This window comes from Pterocles gutturalis, unplaced genomic scaffold (genome assembly GCF_000699245.1).
Source record: "Pterocles gutturalis isolate BGI_N339 unplaced genomic scaffold, ASM69924v1 scaffold691, whole genome shotgun sequence".
Lineage (NCBI taxonomy): Eukaryota > Metazoa > Chordata > Aves > Pterocliformes > Pteroclidae > Pterocles > Pterocles gutturalis.
This window is the reverse complement of record NW_010097445.1, coordinates 18,697-44,093: the sequence shown is the minus strand read 5'-3', so window position 1 is coordinate 44,093 and position 25,397 is coordinate 18,697. Positions and strand designations below refer to the sequence as shown.

Here is a 25,397-nt window from a genome sequence, read left to right as displayed (position 1 = left end):
AAAAAACAGCATTTCTCCTCCTTCAGCAAAATGCACCCCATGTCAATATTACACCAGATAGACAGGACTGAACAAAACAGCTAACAGCCACTCTGTGTCTTTTGGTAACAACCGAAAAGAAAATACTTACCAGATTGTTTGAAACTGGGAAAGCATATTTCATTAGGTTCTCAAATATGGATCGTCTAGTTCTCCCTTCAGGCTTATGAGCAAATCGCAAGTTTCGAATATCCTAGGGAAAAAAGAAGGAAATCAAATTGCAGATTTCCAAACCACTTCAACATCCAAAGAAACTCCAAAAGCCACCACTCAAAATAGGGTCACATCCCGATGCTCTTTCTAGTACTTATTTAGTATCGTACTTTGATCACTGTTGTATTGCAAGTCTGGGCTTGGTTCAGAAGTTGTCTGCAGACTTCAACAGTCTGCCACAACTGCAGAGCCTGATCGCAGCATCTTGCCTTCACATGAAGCCCTCTACCTGCTGAAAGTCTCTGGGAGGGCCTCACTCAGGGACAAGCTATTGCTGATCAGCACGACTTTGTGAAACAGACCTCCCAGTCTTGCTGGGCTCTCGGGCTGAGCTGTGCCAGAAGACAGATGGAAGGGACAGCCTCACAAAGTACCTCCATAGAGCTACTGCACGTAGGGAGACCAAGTCCAGCCAGTTTGATACAAAGCAACTAATGTCATCTCCCTTTAAAGCTTCCATCTCTCAGAGCACTCAAGAGGATGTCTCGAACCGGAGAACTCCTCCACTTCGCACAGCAGCACCACTTCCACAGAGTAGTAACCCAGGACCTCCTTTCCATACCCATCTACAAAATCAAATTCAGAAACTAAATAAAGCATCTCTAAGATGTCAAGATTTTCCAGCCAAGCCTACAACTCAAGCACTTGTAGTAAACATTTTGAAAGCCACCAGCAGGAAATGAGCTATCAAGTTCAAGCATATGAAGATGGTACAGCAAGTCAGAATGAGATAAACAGCTGAAGACTGAGCTGTCTCACAAGACTGAGATTAGGTAATTGGTCTCAGAGAACATTTCAGGATGTATAAGCTGTATCTGTACTACTCCGTTATCGCCTTAAACTGCTCCGCATATCCTGGGCCAAGTAGACTGGCATATATATATATACATGCTGTATAGGGCCAAGACACTTATCGTATAGTTTGTGCCTGGGTTTCCCACCCAAGGAAACAATGTAGTTCACTCCAAACTTGTCCATGTGCGCAAATTTGCACGTAGGCAAAATAGCCGAGGTCTAGGAATCAAGATCAAAACAGGGAACAAATTAGCTTGCCAGCACGAGCACCGCTATGCTAGCCAGGGAGGATCATGACTGCCATAGGACGAGGGAGCAGCTGAATGACATGGTTTAGGTTATATCAACTGCTCTTGACTCAGCATGCCCACCATTTGAGAGTCTGCTTAGCTTCCTGGTGCCTCAAAATCACATTTCCAATGATTCCAAGGGCTCTTGAGAGGCACATGTGAAATATCTACTGTCTTGAAATAAATGAAAGAACAGCCTTCAGGAGGACTGAAGGCTATTTGCCAGTCCCTCACCACAAAGCACAGCCGCAGGTAGACCAAAGCTAACAATTTAGGGGGAAACACGTTGCTTTCTTGCTCTTGAAATGCAAGTGAGTGAAAGGCATCCTGCACTCCACAATGACTGAAGTATTCCTGGGATAGCCTGGTGGGCAACCTTGAGAACTGCATTAGTGGGATGCAGGACTAGGTTTCCCCTGTGAAGAAAAGACATTACCTAGCACAAGGCCTGAATAGAGGTTTGGATCACGTGTCGAGTGAGTGGAGCTGGAGAATCCTGAAAATTACTTTAAAAATCAGGTGGGTTTTGAAGTGTGTGAAGTCATACTGATTAAAACGTTTTGCAGAACTTCCAACAGTACTACCAAGAAAACCTTTTAAAATATATGTTCCCCTTCCCCTATTGTAAAACACAGATAAGTTTACCTTGCATACAATCTCCAGACCATATGAATTCTCACCGCGACTGGAAGCACCTCCAATTTTCTCCACTCTGTTGATTACACCTAAAGATGCATCTAGGACAAAAGGAGGGTCCTGTAGACAGTTGAAATTTGTGAGTTTAAAAAGGGGAGGGGGAAAATCCCCAGCTCCTGCTCCCTTATGCCTATATTCCCAAACACATAGTTATGATTCACACAGAATTACTCTCAAAGAACACCTAGGTCTAAAGACTGAGTAGCCAACAAAAGCAGATGGTTTCAAAAGCTTACCCGTTCCATGCTTTTAAAATACAGTCTATAATTGGTAACAGTAAGAGTTCCTCTGATTGCTCCAGTGAAGGGACAGATGTAAGTAACATCCTTCGCTTAAAAAAAGAAAAAAAAAAAAGTTAAACTCATGGTTAATTTATGGAAGTAAAATGACAACAACAATATTTGGGGGTTCTACTTTTCAGATAACAAAATGAAAACAAGCTTAATCTGGGGCTTTAGTCTAGAGCTAACATGCAAGTCTCAGTTCTGTGGAGCAGGTAAAAGTTTGGGTATAAATTGAACTCCAGGCAAGTACCATCACTTAGAATCTTACATTTGCACAAAACTACTAGTCTTGTAAAAAAAGCAGTATTCGGCTGCAAACTGCTTACTCTTACTGAACAATGCCTTGTCAGTATCTGAGAACACCATGCACAAAAAAAAAAAAAAAAAAAAAAAAAAGATGATTCCTGCTTGGATGCGTGTAGCTGACAGCAATCTGCATAAAAGCTAAGGATCGCCACTAAGCTGGTTTGTGGCACCAAGGACAGGAGAAGGCAGTTCTCCTGCATGTGGCTTTTAGGATGCTTGGGTCCTTCTGCACACCCTTGCATGCAGAGTCAGCCCTGGGATGAAGGCCCTCCTGCTAAAAGCCAGCAGAGCTACAGAGATTTCCAGCAGCCAGGAATCTGTATACCACCCAACTGCTGGTGATTTTAAGTCTGAAGTCAGTGATCAAGTTACTCTGCAACAATTCAATTATTTTTGAGCCTGAGTGACGGTGACTCAAAACAGTCCCCTTCTTAAAAGGCCTCAAACGTTTCTCACTTGCTCCAGCAAAAGGCAAGAGGTGCTGCTGGTTTTCCACAGCAAACGCCTACCCTAACTGCCCTTCTGTTTTACATCAATTAAAAATGCCAACATTTAAGTTATTCCCTCCCCGCCGTCCAGCAGTGACCCATCACATCTGCTGCCCCTGAAGCAGCTGGCTGGCTGTGCCGTTGGCAATGGTTTAAATCATCACCAACAATTAATGACACCCCTCAAACACAGAGATCCCTTCCGAAGGGGACCCACCAACTAGAGCTGTCAGATCCATGAAAGAGCCCCCTGGACCATCTTAATAATCTCAAACCTCCAAACTGTATGGGATCCACTTTGCAAGGGCTGTGTGAAACCAGGACACCTCGCCTCCCAGACAGGTGACAGTCACCACACACAGGAGGTGTGACGCTACTGGGGTGTCAGGATGGGGACCAGAATTTTTTCTACTTTTATTCCATGAGATTTAGCCTGGAGGGAGGGAGGAAGAGATTGACTTACTCCAGGACACTGGCAACTGACATAACTAAATCACCCTGATGTCAGCTCTGCTTATGCATTGTCTTCATTGACTCTCAACGTCTGGATATGGAGAAGGATCCTTAAAAAATGAGGAGTGACTAATTCAGAACAAAACATGTAGCACAGAATTTTTGGGCAAAAATAAATAAAATTTTTTAAAAATATGTACACTAGCAATCTCATTATTTATCTATTTATTTTAGTTTCCATGCATTTGTTGAAAGAACAATTAAACACAAAATGCTTCTAGCCAGTTCTAATTAAACCAAGTGTTTCATTATTGGCCAATTATTAATCACTTCTTTTCAAAGACTGGTTTGACAGAAGTTTGAAAGCAGACTCATGAAGCATAATAAAGGTGAGGGCAGCCTGCCTGGTTTTTCCACAGGAGTTCCCATTATTCAAAATGTAATTTCAAAATTAAAAAAAAAAATAAAACAAAATTTACTAATAAGAGAAGTGTGCATTTACATCTGAAAAGGAACAGGATTTCTGGGTAAAGAAAACAAGTGCTAGAAAAATGTTTTCCAGGTAAGGAATCCCAGGCATGATCTCAAACACTGTCCTTGCCAGCTTGTAAGCCACATAACCTTTCACATTTACATTTTACTAGCTGAGTTTCCTAAGGAAACAATTTTACTTAATTACACTGCACATGTACACGTGTACCTACGCAGATGGCTTGTCTGACCTTAACCTTACCACGGCTGTATGATTTCAGCAGTCCCTATCTGATAAATAGGGATCTCCAAGGCATTAAGATCCTTCACTGTTTGTGAGAATGGATGCCAGGTATGAGAGAGGTTGTACTAATGCTACCACCAAGGGAAAGTCTAATAAGCTCAGCCTTTGGTAGATATAAGAGAATCCATGTGGGAGAAAGATCCTGGAAACCAGGATTTATTAATTCCCCTCCTTATGGAATTCCTGCCTTTTATAGGGCCAATTTTACCCTAGATTACTGGGTTGGCTGAAATAATTTTTCTTCCCCTCCTTGTAAAATACACAGAGAATTACATTTGCCTTTCTTGACACTTTTAACAGGAAATAATTATTGCTGATGAATAATAAAGATTTCCTCTTTGCTACCTCTAACTTCTTGCTGGACCAGGCAGCTGCAGTCTGGTGTGCTCCAAATGCCTCCCAGTTTTACAGACTTATGTGGCTCATCACATCATTTGCCAACAGACAAAATACTGATAACGCTGATTTCTTAAACCATTCCTCAGGAACCCTTCAAAATAAACTCCTGCTGTCAGAGCTAACTGTGCCTGTGGAGTGAGTTAGATGTCAGTCTGCAGTGTACGGTTGGAGTATGAGTTCAGAGTCCTTAGAAAGGAGTAGAGAAAAGGACTGAGCATTGAGATGGGATTTTTTTTTTTCAGATTTGTTTTTGATGGTTGTTGGTGTTGGGTGGGGTTTTTTGGTACAGTGTTGGACTTTTTTTAGGACTGAAGTTGCTTTCTTCCATATCATTTTAAGAGGAAGGCAACATGATGAACTAGCAAATGCAAAATCTTTCACAGAAAATTAACCAAGAGGCTTACTCAAATTCTCAGAATAAAGTGCATCAGCAAACCTGATGCATGTCAGAAAGTCTGGATGAAAAAAAAAACCAGAAAAAAGACCCACCCTCATATCACAGCAAGTTCTCTGTAACAGCACTGTATCCTCTCCTGTAGCTTGTGATAGAAATTCGACACACAATTGTTTTGTGTCAACTTGCAAAGTTACCCCGCAGTGAGCACAACTTGAAACAGTTGATCCATGTCCTCACAGGAGGCAGCAAATGCAAAGCTGTACAACCTGTCTCGGTGCTCATGCTAAGATAGGGTGAATTGCCTTCTATTTGCTAAGGAAGAGACATATAGTTACCTTGGCTCATGTGATGTTCTAGACTTTGATTAATGAAGCAACCCGATCATGGTTCTCAAAAGATCAGCAATTTGCTGTTGTTGGTCAATGAACACCAAGATATTTTGCTCTATGGATATTATATTTAGTCAGCAAACAATAAGGAATTTCCTCTTCACATACCCATGTCTTTAATGGTTTCTCCTGGTAGCAAAGGTGGCTCTTCCATTTCAGCCAATTTATTAGTCTCCCTCAGGACCTAGGCAAAAGACAGAGGTAGAAACAGAAATTAATTATGTTTTCATAAACCAAAAAGTTTACACTTACCTGCAACACGTTAACAATATCAAGGACAACAAATATTCAAAGATCTTGAGGTAGAAAGGTCAACACAAAGCATGTGAGATATCTTGGTGCAGTCCTCGATCACACCGCTGGGCCATGGAGAAGTGTTGAAAGCAAGGACGGCTGCAATGGAGAGGCTGCACAACGCAGGCTGCGTGCTTTGGAGCACACTTCCCAGGCAGCTGCCTGGCATGCCCCAACCTTCTCCTCTCCAGCCCATCATCACAAGTCAAACTCTCTCACAGTTACATACGGAACCAAAGGGATCAGTTCCTTTCCCAGTTGAAGTGATTAACTATTACCAGGATGCTATCAAGTAGGTCAATTTCTAGTTTACACTGAGGAAAGTTAAAAAGGACACCTTGTCACACCACTGTCTTCAGGGAGGGTCTGACAACAGCCACGATCCCAGTTTGGCTCAGTAGTAGTGGCTTGTTACAAAGGTTATATTTTGATAGGCATGCATAGGAGGTACAGCTTTGATTCTTTTTTTTTTTTTTTTTTTTTTTTGGCTGCCAAATGACCCCTCCTCCACTTTCCCTTGGGTTGAAGTCATACCACAGGGCATCACTTTTTTACAGGTATGATTGCATTTACACAAGGGGTTTCACAAGAACAGCTGCTATCACAACAGATGGACATTTTAGGAAAGCATGGCTCTAACTATGAAAGCATAACCTGAGGTCTAAACCCATGGTAAGAACGAGGGGAGAACAGCATATATAAGTGACCAAGATCAAGGCTAAGTCTATGTGGCCAAACGCAGATGGATTTAACCATACTGCCCATGCCTCGAACCTGCCAAACGACCACCACCGCAGCAATACACCAATTGTTAACCTAGTAACACAGACAGAGAGCAGGCAGGTTAGTCCACACTCTGCCTCATGCTGTAGCAACCACAAGACTTTGGCTTTAAAGTTGGCATGCATCCAACCTGGTGGAGATAGGCAGAGAGAGCTCATGTCTTCTCACAACTGAATGTGCAGACTCGCCCAAAATGCTTTATCTTAACGTGAGGAAAGAGAAATAATTGTTTTAATTTGGTATCACGAAATCCCTGCAAAGAAAATAAAAAGACTTGGCCTAAAGTAGCACTATAGAACCTGACACATCTGTGGTCAACTTTCATGTAGGATCAAGCCAGAGGGAGAGCCTGAGGGAAGAAAAATTCTCTCAACTATGCAAAAAAATTAAAACCCAAAGAAACCTCATGCCACAAGAAAAGCACGTTCCAGCATTTTCACACAACAGATTGATGTACAGATGAAAAGATTAATAAGATCAAAGCCTTCTTAAGAAAAAAGATGTAAATTTCAAAAAATGCATTCAAAAGACTCTTTAAAAAAATATAACAAAAGCAAGCACAGTCCTGACTTCCTAACGGGAACCTCACAGCTGCACCCACTTAGGCCAGCTCTTACCACGGAGGCTGCCAGAGCAGCCAGACTGGGGTCTACCGGATGGGCACAGGGAGGTCACCATCGACAGAGCTCACACTGGCAGCACTCAACCTGCAGGAAAGCTTCTCCTCCCCCACATCAGCAGTACCAGGAAAAACAAGGTTTCGCTGGTATAACTAGCAGAAGTCTATGCTGAGGACTTCTTGTCAGCACAGCTGTGTTGGCCAAAGATCACACATCCCATCAAAGCCTTGACGGATGGCCTCCCCGACAAAAGCCTGTGATGTAGACTCACTCTCAACTCCTATGTCAGTTTTTGCGCTTGAGTAACAGCCTTGAAATTAGCAGGATAACATCCGGATTAAGACAAATGAGATGGGAGGCTTCTGGTTGATCAGTCCATAAGTAGTGGTCATCTTTGTGGCTCCCTTATCTTGGAATGACATTAGTAAAATTACACTCTGCGTTCAGGACACAATCACACCTGGTTTGAGAAGGTCTGTACCCCCAACGGGCAGCAGCTGCTGCTAGGATCACTTCGGCCAACAGCTGGACTCGCTGCTCTTTTGCAGATGTCAGTGGGAGCACATCCAGCGGTAAACATTTGGAGGACTGGGTTCTATCTTAAGCCAAAACAAATATGAGGTAAGATACATAGAAAGCATTCAGTATGATGAACAGCTGGTGTGATCACCAGGTGGGCACCGCTCCGGTGGGATTTAAACACTGTACTGCAGGATGAGGAGAGGAGAAGGGAAGAGGCAAGCCATACAAAAGAGAAAGACCTCCATGTCAACACCACTCTGCTAAAGGCTAGGTTGAAAGCTTTTTTGGTTTAAAAACTGGCTCTTCTAAGTCTAATAAAATCCATCTGCTCATTCGCACGCTTTGAAACGTTGAGTCCCCAGGGTCAGAGGAAAGGATCAGCGATCCAAACCTGCGCTCACTTCAACACAGGGCAGTGGATGGATGGCCTCCTGGAAGCACAGCACTTCAAGGTCAACAGCTTCTGCCCCCTTGCCTCCCCCCCTCCCCTTTATTTTTTCTTTTTTTTTTCTTTTTCTTTTTTTTTTTTTTTTTTTTTTTTTGTACAGAGTTGAGGACTAAACTGACATTTTCCCCATCCCCCAACTGACCTCAGCCACACGACCTACCTCAGGTAAGACAGCACCGACTGCCTTCGGTATGATTTCAAAGTCAGCACAAGCACATCACCCCCGGATAACAGTCATCCTTCCCAAGAGGCTGAGACAGACATGGTCAGAAAGCCCAGGACAAAGACATCCCTGGTGTGCCGGTCTTTGCAGCATCTGCCCAGCTCTAGACCTTGAATGAGCCTCCTAGCTGGAACGCGAATACTTGAAACCTGTCTGGGCAGGAACCGAGGAATGAATGGTAGGCGTTTTCCTGAAATAAGCCTCCATCCACAACTCCTTAAAATTGATTCAGGGAAATGCAATCTGTGTGCAGCTGACGATGCAGGCAGTGCTGAAGGACAGGGGATAGCAGGAAGGAGGAAAAGTGGGCAGACAAGGAAAGAGGAGTTTTGGAAACAGATCAAGGGGGAAGAACAGGATGGGACAATGAACATGGAGCTCTGAGAAGACACTAACACCATAGATGGACCCTCTGCGCCCTATATGACTACGGAGGTGACATGAAGAGCCGCCTCCACCTTACTGACATCCTCCCCTGCCCCTCAAATACAAAAATGGTTCATTAAACTGTGAGAAAAATCTTTTTTTTTTGTACATTAGCCTATTTTCAAGACTCTAAAAATAATATTTCTGGGACCAGATTTAGCCCTCTGCAAATCTTGCAAAACGAAATTAAGAGCTCCAGTGAGGCCAGGAAGCAGGTAGGGGAACCAGGGACACAACTGTGGCAGCCCGGCTGCAGGAGAGGGACGGCTGGCTACTGATGCATTAACTCTATTGAGGCAGGTACCATACACATCTGTAACTGAAATGGTTTGCCTCTGTGTGCCTCAGGTGCTTAAATTGTTCACTGGAAACAAAACCAAAGAGTGTCTTGAGATCTGCAATGAAGGTCACAGCCAGAGCTGGGCAGGAACAGCATTACTTCCAAATAGGAGCACAGGGATGTAGAGACACACACTGGCTGTATCTGTCACAACCACCGCTAAGATGGCTTCTGTAAGAAACAACTACAACCACCAAAAATCAGCAGACTACTTTGCCTTGCCTCTGAGCCAGACAAAAACGTTATGCTTGGTAACTGAATCTCCAGGAGAATGAAGAGTTCAGTTACCCACCAGAATAAACCTTACCTCTGTCTTCTTTTACCAAGTAACATCATCTTCCCATTCCGCCCATCAGCAGCTCTCCCTCTAGACAGAACAGCTCTCCAGGATACTGAGCATAGGGGTACCTTAGCACCTAAACACAAATCCTACCTCAGCTCAGAGGGGGTGTGAGGACTTCGTGCCACCACCTACCTTTGTTCTCTGCTCAAGCAGTGACTTGGCAGAACAAACCCACACTCGCTACATTTAACAACTGCTTCTCTTGCTCCAGGATCCTACCTTGTGTTAGCTCCAGCCCACTTACCCATGGCTGAAGGTGCAGAGCTCTCTCATGTCCTCCCACCTGTAGCGCCCAAGGCAGGGAAACCCTGATGCTGTATTGTTGACACAACCCCCACATCTCACCAACAAAATGATCATCTCCTCTGCTTGTAGAGGTTTAGGTTCTAACAAAAAGGTAAGACTGCTCCCTGCCTCCTTCCTTACCTCTTCATACTGTGATTCAGGGTACTGCAGTTCTGCCAAGCCTCTCCAACCACACGTTCACATTGCCTCTCAACACAGCTCCAAAAATCCCTCTCCTGACTGATGTCTCTGCACGACTCACGCGTGAGGCTCATCCTGAGGAGCCTGCACTGTAACTCTAACTAAATGGTCTCAGAGGTCTGTGCATCACTGAACACTGCTCTAGAAGTACCTGAGAGGGTGCATGAAACTGTATTCAGGGTTTTGCCTGTGAACAAAACAACTGATATGTTTCATATTGCCCAAGAGGCGTTTGCCTACCAGCAGAGCTGCACAGCCTGGATGACAACACACGTCCTGGGCTGGCTGAGGCCAAGCCAGGATTGCCTCCTCCTGTCCCATCTGCCAGTGCTGTCATTGCTCCTGTATCTAGTTCAGTCAAGACTCCTGGGTTAGCCTAATGGCTTTTCTAATGGTTGTTTTTCCATAACCTGGATCATTTTGCCAGGACTAGTTTGGGGTGTAAACCACACAAGCAGCTCAAGGGGTGTAAACCCAGGGTGAGGGAGGGAGAGCAGCAGGGCTGGCTAAGGACAGTAACTTTGTCCCTGCGCACTGGCATCTGCAGTACAAGCCCCCAGATAACAAAGATGCATGAAGAGGGCACCTGAGGTCCTTCCCATCCATTTTCCAGTTATTCTCCTCTACTCTTTCTCCTGAATATTGGAGTCCTGAAACCCACAGACAAAATTTGACTTCATGCAACTTAAAGGTAGACTACAGGTTTGGGTTACCGAATTGACGTGTAACAGTTTTCCCAAGTCTACATAGATTCTTCTATCCTGAATCATAATCAGAATGAACAAAAAAAAACCTGTTCTGGTTTAGACAACATCAAAATGTACCCTTTTTGTGATTTTTTCCCCCCCCTCTGAGTTAATCTCTCCTTGGTAACCTCCTACACACTCCAAACTATTTTGTACATTTTGAACAGATTTGTTATGCATAAAGCCACAGCGCTGGTGCAACATGTCTGACCCGATACCATGACCACGTTGCTCCTGCACTATTCTTTTCCCCAAAACCACGTCTGCCCCATCTATTCAAAAGACAAGTTCTCCAGGCTCAGAGCTGCTTTTGTTACAGCTACAAACAATCCTGCTCTGTGTTTCCTACAGCAGGAAGCTGGTCTCTTAACTGGTCCCTTGACATAAACATATATAACCTGTCTGTACAGACAAACACCATACACACACACAATCCCTTTGCATCTGCAGCCCCTGAGCTCACAGGTTTGGCATGTCTACCTCACGAACAATCACTGGTCAGCAGCAACAGGCAGGACATACGCTGCGGGGACAAGAATGTGCAGGATGTACCTGTGTGTGTGTGCAAGAATATACACATACAATTAGCAGATATTTTAAAAAGTAGCTTTTCAAATTATGGGTGAAATAGGGATTTGAAACTCAACAGCCAAGTAAAAGGCTTTATCTCCTACGGGATAATTTGTCTAATACTTCACATTTTAATGGACTACCTAGGAATATTCTGCTTGTAGTTAACGTATCTAAACATTACTCCCCCCCTTCTTTTTCAAATATCTTTTTCTCAAGGGCTGGCACACAATTAAATGCCCTTCTGAATCAGCACTCTTGCCACTCTACAGGCAGGGAAGTCAGCAAACTGCAGGAATATCGATTCCATCTAAAACTGGAGCTCTACATCTGAGCTAGTCACTCTAGGCACTCGGTACAGTCAGTGGAACGCAGGAGACCCAGGAGATTCGCCTTTAGGATGAGTGCCTTTCTTCCACCAAAGGCTGAGAACTAGGGTACCTAACTCCACTGCAGATCTGGTAGATCAAATCCCATCTCTGGTGCTTCACTGTGGCCAGTGTAGCAATATCCAATCTCCTGGACATGCTGATACAACTGAGGAGTCACAACCTGTACTTCGCAGAGAGGTCCAAACTTATTCTGCACAAAGAGGCAGCAGAAGATGAGCCACACCAGATTCAAAAAATTACCTGAACATCATTAAAACAGGCATGACTCCAAAGCTCGTAGGATCAGTCTTATTAGCTGAGTTACCAGTGACAGTTTTCGGGTCAGAGCTGGCTCCTTTCTGCTGTCTCTGAGAACCACAAGGGAAGTCACCCTTTCTACAAAGGCTTAGCCATAGGGTTTTTTTTACATACTTGATTTTTTAAAAAATGTATTTTCTTTGTAAATCAAGAGCAAAACATATACACTTACGTAACCAATGTTTTTCTCCTTTCAAGTGCCTTTTGGTGGTCTCAGACCACGTTCACCTACTCCTTCCCCTGAACTGTCCATCCCGTTCATCTTTCATGGCTGGTGCCATAAAAGTCAATCAAAAAAGGACAGTGCCACTATGGCAGGTGTAGCGAGATCCATCATTATCACAATGATGGTGTAAAAACTTCTGAAACAAAAGAGATACAAAAGCTCTTTCCATTCACCTCAGAGAAAAAAAAAAACCACAGAGGCTTAATTCTGTGCAGCTGAGGTTGACAGAAGCTGCAGAACTGACAGGTCTATGTGCAGAATCAAGAGCTGTATGCTTATTTAGGATCAGTTTTCATAGGTGCATTGGTTTCTTCTCTAAATGAAACATTAACATAAAAAGGGCAACATACAACATAAAACATACAACATAAAACCAGACAGGTTTTTCTAGCGTTTTGCTGATAAGATGCTTCTGTCTTCTAAATGCCTAAATTAGAAGGACCACAAAACAGTAGCCATGCTTACTTGACAAATCCTCCTGTAGACTGCAAACTGTACTACTTCGGAGAGATTTTCAGCTGCCATTCATGGCTATTTCAAGTGTACTTTGAGAAGTATCCTACTGGAAATGCAATAAAACATAAATCGAGCAAGTAAATTGACTTTGTTGATTATTTTTGAATCATTAAGTATACCTCAGCAGAATGGCTACAGGAAAGAACAGCAGTGTCTTTGCATGACTGAGGCACAGGGACTTTCTTGCAGGTTATGACTAGATGGGTTGAAAAATTATGTTAGAGACATGCAGACCAGCAAGATATTAATTGCAGGGAAATGCTTTGTGTCTTAGTCCTTTGGGTTATTAGAAGTTCAAAGGGAAAAAGACAAAACACCATGCATAATTTCAGAATACTATGCAGAGAACCAAATACACGGTCTAAAGACCACATCAAGCCCATTCAGCTCCTAAGATAGCACTCAGCAAAAGAAAGCTTCCTGGCTTGGTTAAAAAACAACACAAAAGACATTTAAGTTATCAATAAAATGTTCTGACTACAGACCATCTACTACACTACTCTAAAGACAATAGTCACATACAATGTACAACACTGCAACTGCCTTTTAATGATGCTTTCCAGGCACAACGAAAAAACAAATCATAAATTGTCATCTCTACCTACCATATATATTTTGAGAAGTATAAAAAGGCTTGAGAAATCACTTGCTTACTTACCAATGTCTTGAAACAATCTTTACAAAGAAGCTGAAGATTAGTGTCTTTAAAAAAAAATAATACAGCTACCAGGGTAATATGAAGGGACTCCTCTGCAGGAGGAAGTGGCCACCATGCAGTGTTTCCCCAGGGTTTTCTGCTTTGTTTTTTCCACAATGTACATCTCCACTCAGACCCAAGTGTCCAGTGATGAAGAACAGCCTCTCTGGGCTGGTGAGTCTCCTGGCCCTTGCTGCACAAGTACAAGGCAAGGCTTAAAGCTCAAAGGAGCACATTGTTGAGGGCCACTCGTTCAACCACTGCTGGCTTGTCTCTTCAAGTTTGTATGGCTTGGTGCCTCAAGACAATCACCCATTAGGCTCCAAGAGAAAGTCGTCATTGACTCAACACAGCAACGCTCCCTGGCACAGAAGGTTGCAGATATTATCTATTCAGACAAGTCCAACATTTTTTAATACAGAACCTTCTTCAGTGCCAAGGGTTCCCCATACATCCCAAATGACAACGGCTCTGTTCTCCACTGGTTGCTCAAACACTTTGGATAGTGCATCAGCTTGACTCTATCCTTTCTCTATTTTTACTGTATTTTGTTTAGCAAGCAACTTATAGTGGAAAATACATTAAAATTTTCAAGGAAAGTATTGAACTAGTTCAGTGCAGTTCATATCATCAGGCTTAAAAGTAACAGAAAAACACTGTAACCAAGGAGAGAGTTATAAATTCTACCTACTAAATAGGTCACAGAAAACTGTCTCTGTTACCAAGAATTTCACTTCGGAGTTCAGTGACATGCAAGATAGCGATTCAAGATACAAGTTATATATCTACAATGAGTAAGCAATCATACAGAGGGGAATGAAGATGTTTCATTCAGTGCAAAAACATCTACAGAAAATGAAATCTTGGCAGGTACTGCATGCAGTCACAAATCCACGTGCTCCTTTTAAATACCTTACTTGTTCATTCCTGCCTGATTTGTGCTTCAATCTACAAAACTATAACTATAGCGGGGGAAAAAAGAGGGAAAAAAAGCCACCTCTTACCCAGTTTTACTCAGCAAAAGGTGAATCCTTGCACTGTACAGCTAGGAGAAATGCGGCAGTCGATTAGGAAGAGCTGAAAATATTTTTCAGGAACATAGGAAGGCCATTTGCTTATTCTGTTTAGTTTTCCATTCCTAATAGATGGCAATCATAAATCCTTCCAGAGATTTCTTTCACTGCACATTACCTCATATTCAAACATTCAGGTACCTCTATATAAGAAAAATTAGCAACACTTGCTGTCTTTGCTCTCTTCCAACTAGATGAGCACTTAGGGAGTATTATTTCCATGTAAAGGAGACAGAAAACTGACTGCATCTGGCTTTTTCCCCATCTAATTTGCATGAAATCAATATTTTGAAACTCAGGGGCTGGCTACTCTGTGCTTTTGTTTCCTTGAAAGGGGGAGGAGAGGTGCAGGGAAGGGTCCAAGATTTTCCATCTCTTACGACAGTTTAAAAAGATTGTAATTCTCATGAAATATAGAGCGTTTAGAGTCATGGAAACTGGAGTCCTAGAAAAACATGGCAACAGCAGGGGCTAAATTCCAGTCACTCACGGGGCTGTCCTGGAATGACCACACTTATGGACAAGAGCATCATTCATTCTCCAGAACCAGTCCTTTGTGCCTCTGTTTATCGACAGTTTAATGCTCCAAAGAAGAAAGGAAGACCGTTTCCCACAGACACACACACGCAACTCGTATGGCCAAAATCAGAATTTTGAGATAGTTAAAATATTTTTCTCCATCAGATTTCCCTGCTTCTCCCCTGCCGCTCTTTAAATCCTTCTACTTGATACCTTTGATAATGTAAAGCATTGCCTGCTCTTGGATTTGGCCCCGATTTCACCCCTGTGCGCAAAGGGACCTGTGGAAATACTACATGCAGATCAGGTAAGGACTACTTCTGCATGCACAGCTTCTATTCCTGTACACCCACAAAAACGCGAGGTGCACCTCCATGTGAGAATATAACTGAGCCCACAGTAACGACGCAGAAAAATGCATATGGTCAAGTCTTCACACAGTGGCAGTAAAAAGATGAACTGTTTATTTAATTTCACTGTTGTATCACCAGTTCAGATCTAGGCAAGTCTTTTGTGATCACACGTCAATTATCTTCACCATCTGGTGGCTTGTGCGATATAGCCTGTAATTTAATAGCAGTCACACTACAGTGCATTGGGAAGGAAAGCTCGCACCACAGAAGACATCTTTGCCTCTGCTATGAACTGGTCTTCTTACAGGCGACTGACTCGCAAAGTCATGCAAAGACTCAAGAGCCAGCCCAAAACAGGAATACTTACCCCCATATATCATTAAGCGAGGGATGGAGCAGGCCAAAGAGTCTTCAACTGCCCTGGAGGTGCTCAGGCTGAGGTTTTTTTCATGAGTCAGTGCTTCCAAGCTAGCATCATTCACTAACTGAAGAGTTGCTTAAAAGCAAAACTAAAAAACATTGCTTAAATGAGTGCTTAAAGTTTAAAAAGCGATGCCGCTCTCTAAGCCCAGCTCTTGTTGAACATGTGTTACACATAACCAAAGCCTGACACACTTCCTGCATTGGCAGGGAGATAGCAATGGGAAAGCTCACTGAGGCTAGTTTTAGTGATTTACAGCAAAGGATGGGGAGCCGGGGGGGAATCACATCTTTCTTCAATATGTTTTTCTACTAACAATATTTATGTTCTACCTAAAACTAGTCTAAGCCACTTTGCACAAAAGCTAGAATAAAGTAACACAAAGGTGGCAAAGTCAGTGACTGGTAGTTCAGTTAATCCTGCCCAACAGCACCTGAGGGGACGGGATTGACTTTAATTTTAGAGGTCAACACCTGGAGAAATTACCCTGAGCTCTCTTCATAGTCAGAAGAGAAACTCAGTAAGTTTTCAAATGAGACAGAACTACACCTTTACTGGAGCACAGCTAAACCCGGGATCCACGCTGAGAAATCAGTTGCTGCCCCTCAAATACTGTTCACAACATCCTGCAGCAAGGACTTCCATAGGTCAGCTATGTGATCTTCTCACCTAGTGTGCACATTTCCTTAAAGCTGAGATAAATGAGATCATAAACGACCTATTTCTTCTCATGAACAACAAAGGAATTGCAGTTGGCTAGCTTGAATACAGACTTGTTCAAGCAGATTTCATCCAGAAAACCTAAGGAGACAGTGATGGCGTCCATTTACTGTCAGGGAAGGAGAAGACTCTTTCATATACCTTTTGTCATGTATCAGTTATGTATCCTAGAAAATAAACCACAGGGGCTTGTCTACGGTCTCCAACCATACACACAATGGATAACAAATTAAGGTTACACAAGCAACTCTGTTACCTTCCTTTTATAACCTTCAAGTCCTGGGCATACTACAATAATGTTCTTGCATCTCCTATATAAACCTATTGCAAATCCACTGATTCCTTGTATATTAAAGGAGAAAACTATTATGGAAGGAGCAAACAATCATGGAGGATGAGACACATGCTTGTACAATATTTTGCTGGACCTCAGAGGAATATCAATTGTGGATCTTACTGTTGCCATTAAAGGGGAGAATGGCTTAGTGGTCACAAACAGCAACACCAAGAACAAAGATTTGAATCACTTTTTCTGAATGCTGCACAACTGAGCAGGTGACATATGGGTCATATGGGTCATATGGGTCGTGACTATGTGGAAGAGACCCATGCTGGAGCAGTTGTCAGAGAACTGTGACCCCGTGTGGGAAGAACTCACGTTGGAGCAGTTTGTGAAGGGCTCTCCTGTGAGAGGGACCCCACGCTGGAGCAGGGAAAGACTGTGAGGAGCCCTCCCCTGAGGAGGAAGAAGCGGCAGAGACAACATGGACTGACTGCAACCCCCATTCCCTGCCCCCCTGCACCGCTGGGGAGGGGGGAGAAGGTAGAGAAACCGGGAACAAAGCCTTTGGGCCTGGGAAGAAGGGGTGGGGGAGAGGTGCCTTTTTAAGATGTAGTTCTCTTTCTCATTATCTTGCCCTGGTTTTTTGATTGTTAACAAATTAAATTGTTTTTTTATTTTCCCAAGTCGTGTTGGTTTCTTGCCTGTGACCATAAGCGGTGAGTGAACCCTCCCCGTCCTGGCCTCAGCCCACGAGGTTTTTAGCAAGAGGCTGTGTGGTGGCCTTTAAACCAGGACAGCTGTATACAATCCAAAACCAAACACAAAGGACCTTAACAGATTTTCAAGCAGAAGTACTGTTCTTAAAGGAACTGGCAGGAGGCTCTACTGACCATACCCATTGCTTCCCAACTGCAGATGGAAAGGATCCAACCCTTTTATGACAGCTACTCCAAAGTTCTGAAAGTGGTAAACTTCAGGCATCATCCTATAAATCAACAGCTAACCCAAAACGAAGTCCCCACTGATAAAAGCTAGAGCATTAGCAAGAAGACTTAAGTACCATAAACTGCACAGATGTATCTGTCCATAGGCACAGGAGAAAATACCACCTGTACAACTTAGGAGCAAGTACCTCACCGTACTTCAATAATCACCAAGTTCCCAGATCTGTAAGAGATATTTATGCACCTCAATCCCTTTGGCAATGTTGGGTCTAAGGTGTTTTAAAAATCTCATCCCAAAAGTACAAAGTATCTATGAATTTCCAGGTCGTTTTCACTTCCAGCTACTTCTATTCGATGCTGTTCTTGCCTGATCTATAACTTATGTTAAAACACATGGCACCCTATTTACTAAAAATTCCCTCAAAAATGTGCATTCCTTAAATCAATTCTCAACAGCTTCAGATCTGAGATCAGGAAGGGGGTGGAGGGGAGAACCTAATAGTGCTTTGTTGTTTTTCTGTTGGGGTTTGGGGTTTTTTTTATTCTTTTTTTCCTATGAAGCTAACTAAAGCAGCCAAAAGTTATTTAGAGTTAGTTTATGAAGTGAAAATTCTATAAATTGTAGGAGAAAGGCAATTTAATCTTAGTTCCAGATATTGAAATGCTCAATATACATTTAAATAAAGCCTTCATAAAGGTTATTATTAAGTACTTTGGAGAAAGACTTAGGAAAAATATTGCACATGCATTCAGTAGGAATCCCCAGTGGTTGTCTCATTTAACTCATTACATACACACGCACACACACAGAGTGCTAATTGCACTCCAAAAGAAAACTGCAGGCACAGACTGCAAGAAATGATGTGGGTCCTTCCTCTGGTTCCCTCCTCCCGACGGACGCCTACTATTCTAAAAATTCCCCACAGAAAAAGAGAGTGCTAATTGTAGCTATCACAAAGTGTTTTTCCATCATCACAGAAATTTAATTCATAAATTTGAATCAATGCACACGCAGAGGCAGGGGCCAAGTAGAGGCAGGAGTGATGATGGATCCATGTAGCAATTCCTTCTAGCAGGGAAAATTTAAATACACATCAAGAGCATAATCCTATAATTGGCAGATCCACTTCAAAATTTGAAAAGCTTATTTTCAGCCTCTTAAAGCTAACTGATGGAAAATCTTCCTGCAAGAACAGCATGTAGCCTAGGCACTTGTCTCCCATGTCACAGAGTTACCACAAAATCCATTAGTTCCCACTTCGTGGCTTATTCTCTTAAATTTTTCTGGGAACATGGTGGGACTTCTTTTTGTCCTCAGAAGCAATAAGGTGCTTAGCTCAAATCTCAGTACCTGTTAAGACTTGGGAGTTCATGCTGTCTTGTGCCATTCAAAACTTCACAAGATTCTCAGGCATGTAAGGAAAGGGGTAGAACACAGAACACTCTCACGTCACTGTATCAGTTAATGGTACGAGCTCATCCGCAATATCAAAGGCAAGGCCACATCTCAGAAAGATCAAAGAAAATAAAAAGAACAATCAGGACCTTGAAAAATCTCTCACAGAACCGACTTTAAAAAAACCCTACAAACTTGCAGACCACGACAGAGATGTTAATTTGGAGCAAACTGGACAAAGAATTATAAGCCCAGAGAGAGGATGTCTGTTCTCCTCAACTCAAGACCTGAAAGAAATCGATGTTAGCTGATGAGCACTCACAATCAATCTTCCATTTAGGGGCTAGCATTAGGCTCCAAGAGCAAGCCTGGGGAGCAAACAGGAATGAGCTAGCACTGACGGTGACTGATTTCAGGACAGGCTGTGGGACTGCAGTTGCACTGGCAATACCAACACAAGAGGCTGTCCACAGGTCAGATCTCCATCCCTCCTCCCAGGCTTGTTCTCCAGCATCAAACATCCAATGAAGAGAGAAATGATTAATGCATTAATTCTTCTGGAGAGCTATAGTCAACCTGTACTAGTGGAAACTGCCCCTTTCTCCCTGTGCCCTAATACAAGTGGGACCATGGGAATGCGTTTTCTTTAGGCCTGCTTACCACCAACAAGCAGTTACTCAAGTGTAAAGGCAAGAAACCGCTTTATGCCTACACACAACTGCATTGCAGCCACTCACACCACCTCCTGCAAGAGCAAGGTTTAGGTGAAGCACGGCAGGCAGATGCTCAATTCAGGCCTGATGTAGGGTAAAAGCAAACAATAATTTTCCAGCAGAGACACGTGCTCACACCTGGCCTGCAGTGCCTTTATTCTAAGCAATTCTCTGCTTTACCATCTCTCCTGAATATTCTAAAATGAAACAGAAGCAGCACTTGTTCCAACCATGACAGAACTTCAGTTTGCTTAGAAATAAGAAAAATGAAGGGGAGGGCGAGCTGTGAAGAAATCACTCTGCAAATTACAGGAACTGTGGTACAGCAAGGAAGGGTGGGCTTTCAATGGCCTCCAATAAACAATACATATGCATCTTCTGTCTGAAAAAGGAATCATGCAGCTAAGTGAACATACCTCTGCAGACAGTATTTCTGACTGAGGTACAGAGGCCCTGTTGGACAGGGAACCAGACAAATCCAGGAGAGCAGGAATCCCTGCCTGGACAGCAGGGACAGTTCACACAGACACGGTGACAAAAGGAGGGAGAGAGACCCAAGATGCAATCAGGGTTACAACAAGAACATGTTGAGCCAACTTAACCACTGGGAAGGAAAGACAATCTCAGTTCTAGAAAATAAATGTTGCTTTGTTCTCTATTTACAAACGTAATTCTCAAGTGATGAAAAATTGCGAAAAGGCAGTCGAGTCGTGCATCAAAACTGGAAAAAGAAACCAACTTATGCAAACTTCAGTAAAAAAATAAGGAAATAAAATAAGTTTGCGTAAAATTTATTTTTCTGTAATATTATACAAAGTTATATTTGTAGCAGTATTTGCAATCTTATCCATATTTGTATCAATTAATTAACTTAGCCTCAGCCTACAACCTGTGTTTTCTATGTGCTGGAGTAACTGAATGCCCCAGCTTCACGGAGGAAAAACTTCAGATCTATTACACACCTCTTTACCCAAACACCTTCTGAAGATTACTTTTTGTATCCATAGATAAAACATATAAACTATCATTAGATTATACATACACTATTGATTAATTTTCAAATTTTAGCTTAATATTGGCTAATAAGCTGCCTTTAGAAAGAAACATTCATGTTCTTGCCACTAACGAACAGGTGGGCCTTCTGTTATTAATTACGGGCTACAGAGACAACACTTAGGAGACAAAAAAATTATCATAGTTGTCAAAAGAATTAGTGTTGCATTTAGAGGTTTTTATGCAATTTTTCTGTGCTTAGATTTTACAAAGATGCTCAACCACAGCTGAGAAATGCTAAAAGTCATTACTAGAATGTACCAATATCAACAGCTTTATACTTGGGGACATTTTTTTAAAGCAAGGGTATATCAGCAAACCCCTTGGTTTTGTAAGAGGAATGTACAAATAGCTTTCAAAACTCCCGTGACACTGAACTAGAACTTTGGATTTATAATTAACAAATCTAATAACAGACTTAAAAGAGCCTTGATTGGACCTTTTTATGTCAGAGCAATTTATTGTGACAGAAGATTATTTTACCAGTTTGGAGATAGCAATCTTTCTCTGAAAGAAGATACTTCCAAGAACTCAAGTGTTTACAAACAAGCAGGAGTTTTCAACAGAGAACATCTTATATATACACAGCAGGAAAAAAAAAGATATACAACTGGCAGGTTGAGGATTTCACTTACAAAGCACTTAAAAGAAAATGGAGTTCCTTTGAAAATTCATCTCCCAGTGTGGGTTGCAGAGTCAGCTTTTTGAAGATTAAACAACTTTATAAGGAAGGAAATAATATGGTAGAGATTAAACTTCAATTTCTGTTTCACCTGTTTGACTTTGGGCACTTCCATGCTTTGGCTACGTACAATTTGGCATTAACATGAAAGCTAAAAAGATTTTACCATATCCAAAGTCACAGGAGTGAGAAATGTCCTCTGAAGAAAGCCACTATATATATATTTTTTTTTCTTTTTTCTTTTTTAAGACAAAACATACCCTTAAGTCTGGAGAGAAGTTGTCTGCCGACGTGGAGAGCGAGTCAGACGATATAGCAGAAGCAGATTTGGTGTGAGCAGAATGGTCCGAGTGAGAAGTGGAAGCGCTAGAAAGAAAAACATCACAGTGTATCAAACCCATGCTCAAGGATGCTCAAAAGCCAACAAGTATGGCCACTCGCATTTTGCACTATTTCCATCCTTTCCATTCGCAGTTATTCAGCCCTCAGCAGTGGTTTAAGAGAACCTGTTTTACTCTGTTGCCACAGATTACCAAAGCGTACACAATTCATTAACAATTCTCTGCTCAGATGGAGCCAACATTATCACAATTGCAAACTTAATCAAATCCTAAATCACAGAAACTAAGGGCTTCCCTTTCAGGCTTTCAGATGGGAGATATTAGAGCACTGCAAGAGGACGAAAACAGACAGACTCCTGAATGCGTGCCAGCACAACTCCAACCGCAGCTTTACAGCAATGGAAGAAATTCAGAATAAAAACTCCTTCCATCACACACAACTTTCCTCCTTCAGTTATAAGTACAACCCTCAGGAGAATTAAAAAGACTCTCCCAGCATACCTCTCTGGCGATACAAAGTGTGATTTGCTAAATAACAACACAAAACAGTGATTTCCTTCTTCTATAGTTTTCTTAGCATAGCTGTAAGCAATCAAAATAAGCTTCTTTTATAGCATTTTTATGCTGCAACCTCTCCTAGAACCACAATTGCTTAAAATTAGCATTTGATCATAATGCTCTTAAAACTCCAGATGACTGTAAAGAAAGATCCTCCGTTGTATGTTACTCCCTGAAGCCACAATACAGCAGCAAACGCCACCTGTGCCAATTAATTCCCACACTGCTACCAACGCCAGAAAGGTACTACCTGGGTGCAAAGACACTCTTGAGGATCAGATATAGGGCTTGCAAGCCTAGCCTTGGCCGAAACAGAATACCAGCAGGAGGATTACTGTTACTAGCTGTATTAATTAGACATGTGACAACCTAGAAAGAGTTATATCTGAGCTTCTAAAGGGCCTGGAGATCTGTTAATTGTCTGAAAACTATTTTGCTGCTGGTAAACTGCCACCAAAAGGCCAAAATGTTCCATTTTTATTTCTATTCTTTGCAGTTTGGCAACGTATTACACAGGCAGCATTAAAAACATGAAGGACTACAGCAAAATTGGGCTCTTGCTGGGTGTCAGCCTTTCTCCCCAAGGATTAAAGAGTACTGGCAATTCTTTCATCCTATGAAGTAGAGACTTAGAAATGGAACCCTTGGGAACAGTAAAAAATTATTTAAAATAAGTGATACTGGTGTGCCAATTGAATAGCACAACTCCACTGAATGCATTTGTTGTACACGGTTCAACAGCTAATCACTCAGCTTTTCAACTTCCTCAAGTCTCGCAGTGTTGCCAGGTAAAGTCACATAATTTCGGATGGACAGTGGTACCTGTGCACACAACGCTGCTCACACTGCAACAGCCCCAGAGTCTCTGTCACAGACGGAGAAAATAATCTTACACTAAAATAACAAGAACTGAATTTGCAAAGCGTCCCATTCCTATGGATCAATGGGCCTCACACATACACTGGATTTGTATACAGTTTCACATTAAGTGTACTCTGCTGCTGAAGGGGCTGCTCATGTTCCCCTCTCCTCCTCCTCCTCTGAACCTGGGCTGCACACTGCTGCCATCTCCACTGCGCTGGACGAGCATCATGGGATGCACGGTTCAATTTGCTGATCTGCTGGGACAATAAACTATTAATAAACAGGAAGAGAGTCTTCTGTTGGATAATAGGGCTGATTGGATTCATTACATGGCCGTATAAATCACCAGATGCAGGGCACGGAGAGGGAGGGAATCTGTATCTGGAGATGATGAGAAAGGCTGAGAGCACTTCTGCGCACAGCAGCCTGCAGGCATGCTAAATTAGGCTTAGCACTAAACCACATTTTTACATTACTTTACTTAAACGAGCTCAGACCCCTGGATGTGTTCCCTTGAAACTCCTTTCAGTCTGTTTTCTGCATGGTCAGCCTTCATCTCCCAAGTGTTCCCCCTCGTGTTTGCAACTGTTGAATTAATATGATTTTTTTAAAGGGGGGGGGTAAGGAAATAATCACACTTAATTTAATCATTCCACAAAGCAGCACCAGTTTACTGTACAGCAAGCCATAAGGGAATGGTCCTTAAATTTATCAACAAAGAGCAAGCAAATGCTGTAGATGCCTTTGTCCCCGGGGAACAACTCTGACTCCTGTCCCTGTGTCCCCACCGTGCCTTCTCCAGAGCCAGCTCCAGCCGGGGGAGCCAGAGGCTCAGAGTAAGCCTCCAGAAGCCAAGTCTCCCAGCTCCCTCCCCTTTCAGGGCCCAGGATTTTCTGTATTTAAACACATTTTAAAGATCAGCAACTCTGATAAATTTACAAGTCATTTAGCACAGGTGTAACTAACTAAGCAAGGAGCACACCAGCAGCTAACCTGGCCTGCGTACGGAGCAACCACCACTGAGCACAGTATCCTATTAGCAGAAGCATTTGTATCAAGAATTTCACATCCCTTAGTCACAGAAAAGGGAGCTAGAAAGGCTGGAAAGGTTTAATGGAGTGTGCTAGTCTCTCTGCCCTCAAGCTAGGACAAGCCACACCCAAACAGCTCCCGAGACCTGGCTGTCTAACCCGCTCCTAAGAGCTCCCAGGGAGGGAGAGTGCTAACAAAAGGGTCAACATTTCACCAGTTTTTCTGCTTATACAACTTGTCTGCCCTCATACATTCCCAGTGTCTATCTAATACACAAGCAGCGACTATCTAATCACTGTAGACCAAAGATTTTTATTAAATTGTTAATTAATTTCACTTCAGCAGGCTAACTGGCAAACTCTTCTATGCAGGGGGAAAAAAAAAAAAAAAAAAGAGGAAAACCATAATGCACAGCATGTCTGAGCTGTGAAGTGTTTTGTGTTTATTGATCACACTTGGCTTCAAGTGGGTTTTAATGAAGGAAAGCATTTGCATTTTAGAGGTGGATTTTCAAAAGCTCCCCGCACCAGCATCCTTCTGCTCCCACAGAAGCCACCGGTGAAGCCTCCCCTCCAGCGACAGCAGCGTGAGCTTTTGGGAAGCACCGCCTGCACATACAGCAAACAATACCGCTTGGATTACGCAGCTCTGCACAGTATGCATAGGTTGCATATGTTTGGCTCGCTGCCTCTCTTCTCCTCATCCATCATTTACAGGGAGCTGAGATGGAATGAAGGAGCAGACAACCGAAACGCCGCTGGCTTGCAGCTCCCTTCTCTTATCATCGTCAGGCAGTTGTGTGGCTCCAGCTCCACTGCTTTGCAAACTAATTAACCTGATGGTCCCTGCACGCACATGAGAAGTTTATTAGCTTCAGTGGCTTAGTCAGTCTTGCGCTCTCCTCTGCTGCCAGTGCAAAAGGAAAGATCCTCAAACCACACAGTTTCATATGCCTTTAAAATTGGGTGGCGAAAGGGGAAGAGCAAACCAGG

The 25,397-nt window shown here is 42.7% G+C and overlaps 1 protein-coding gene across 1 annotated transcript in view; it reads right to left on the bottom strand.

The window, feature by feature from the left end:
- Positions 1 to 21,978, bottom strand: part of MTMR2 (myotubularin related protein 2) — a 40,182-nt gene extending 18,204 nt beyond the window's left edge. The window contains exons 1-5 of the mRNA XM_010087116.1: positions 21,871 to 21,978; positions 5,633 to 5,708; positions 2,270 to 2,364; positions 1,983 to 2,093; positions 131 to 232 (exon numbers count right to left, since the gene is read on the bottom strand). Coding sequence (XP_010085418.1) covers positions 131 to 232; positions 1,983 to 2,093; positions 2,270 to 2,364; positions 5,633 to 5,678 — 354 coding nt within the window. The 5' untranslated portion in view covers positions 5,679 to 5,708; positions 21,871 to 21,978. The remainder of the gene's footprint in view (positions 1 to 130; positions 233 to 1,982; positions 2,094 to 2,269; positions 2,365 to 5,632; positions 5,709 to 21,870) is intronic.
- Positions 21,979 to 25,397: the final 3,419 nt, after the last annotated feature.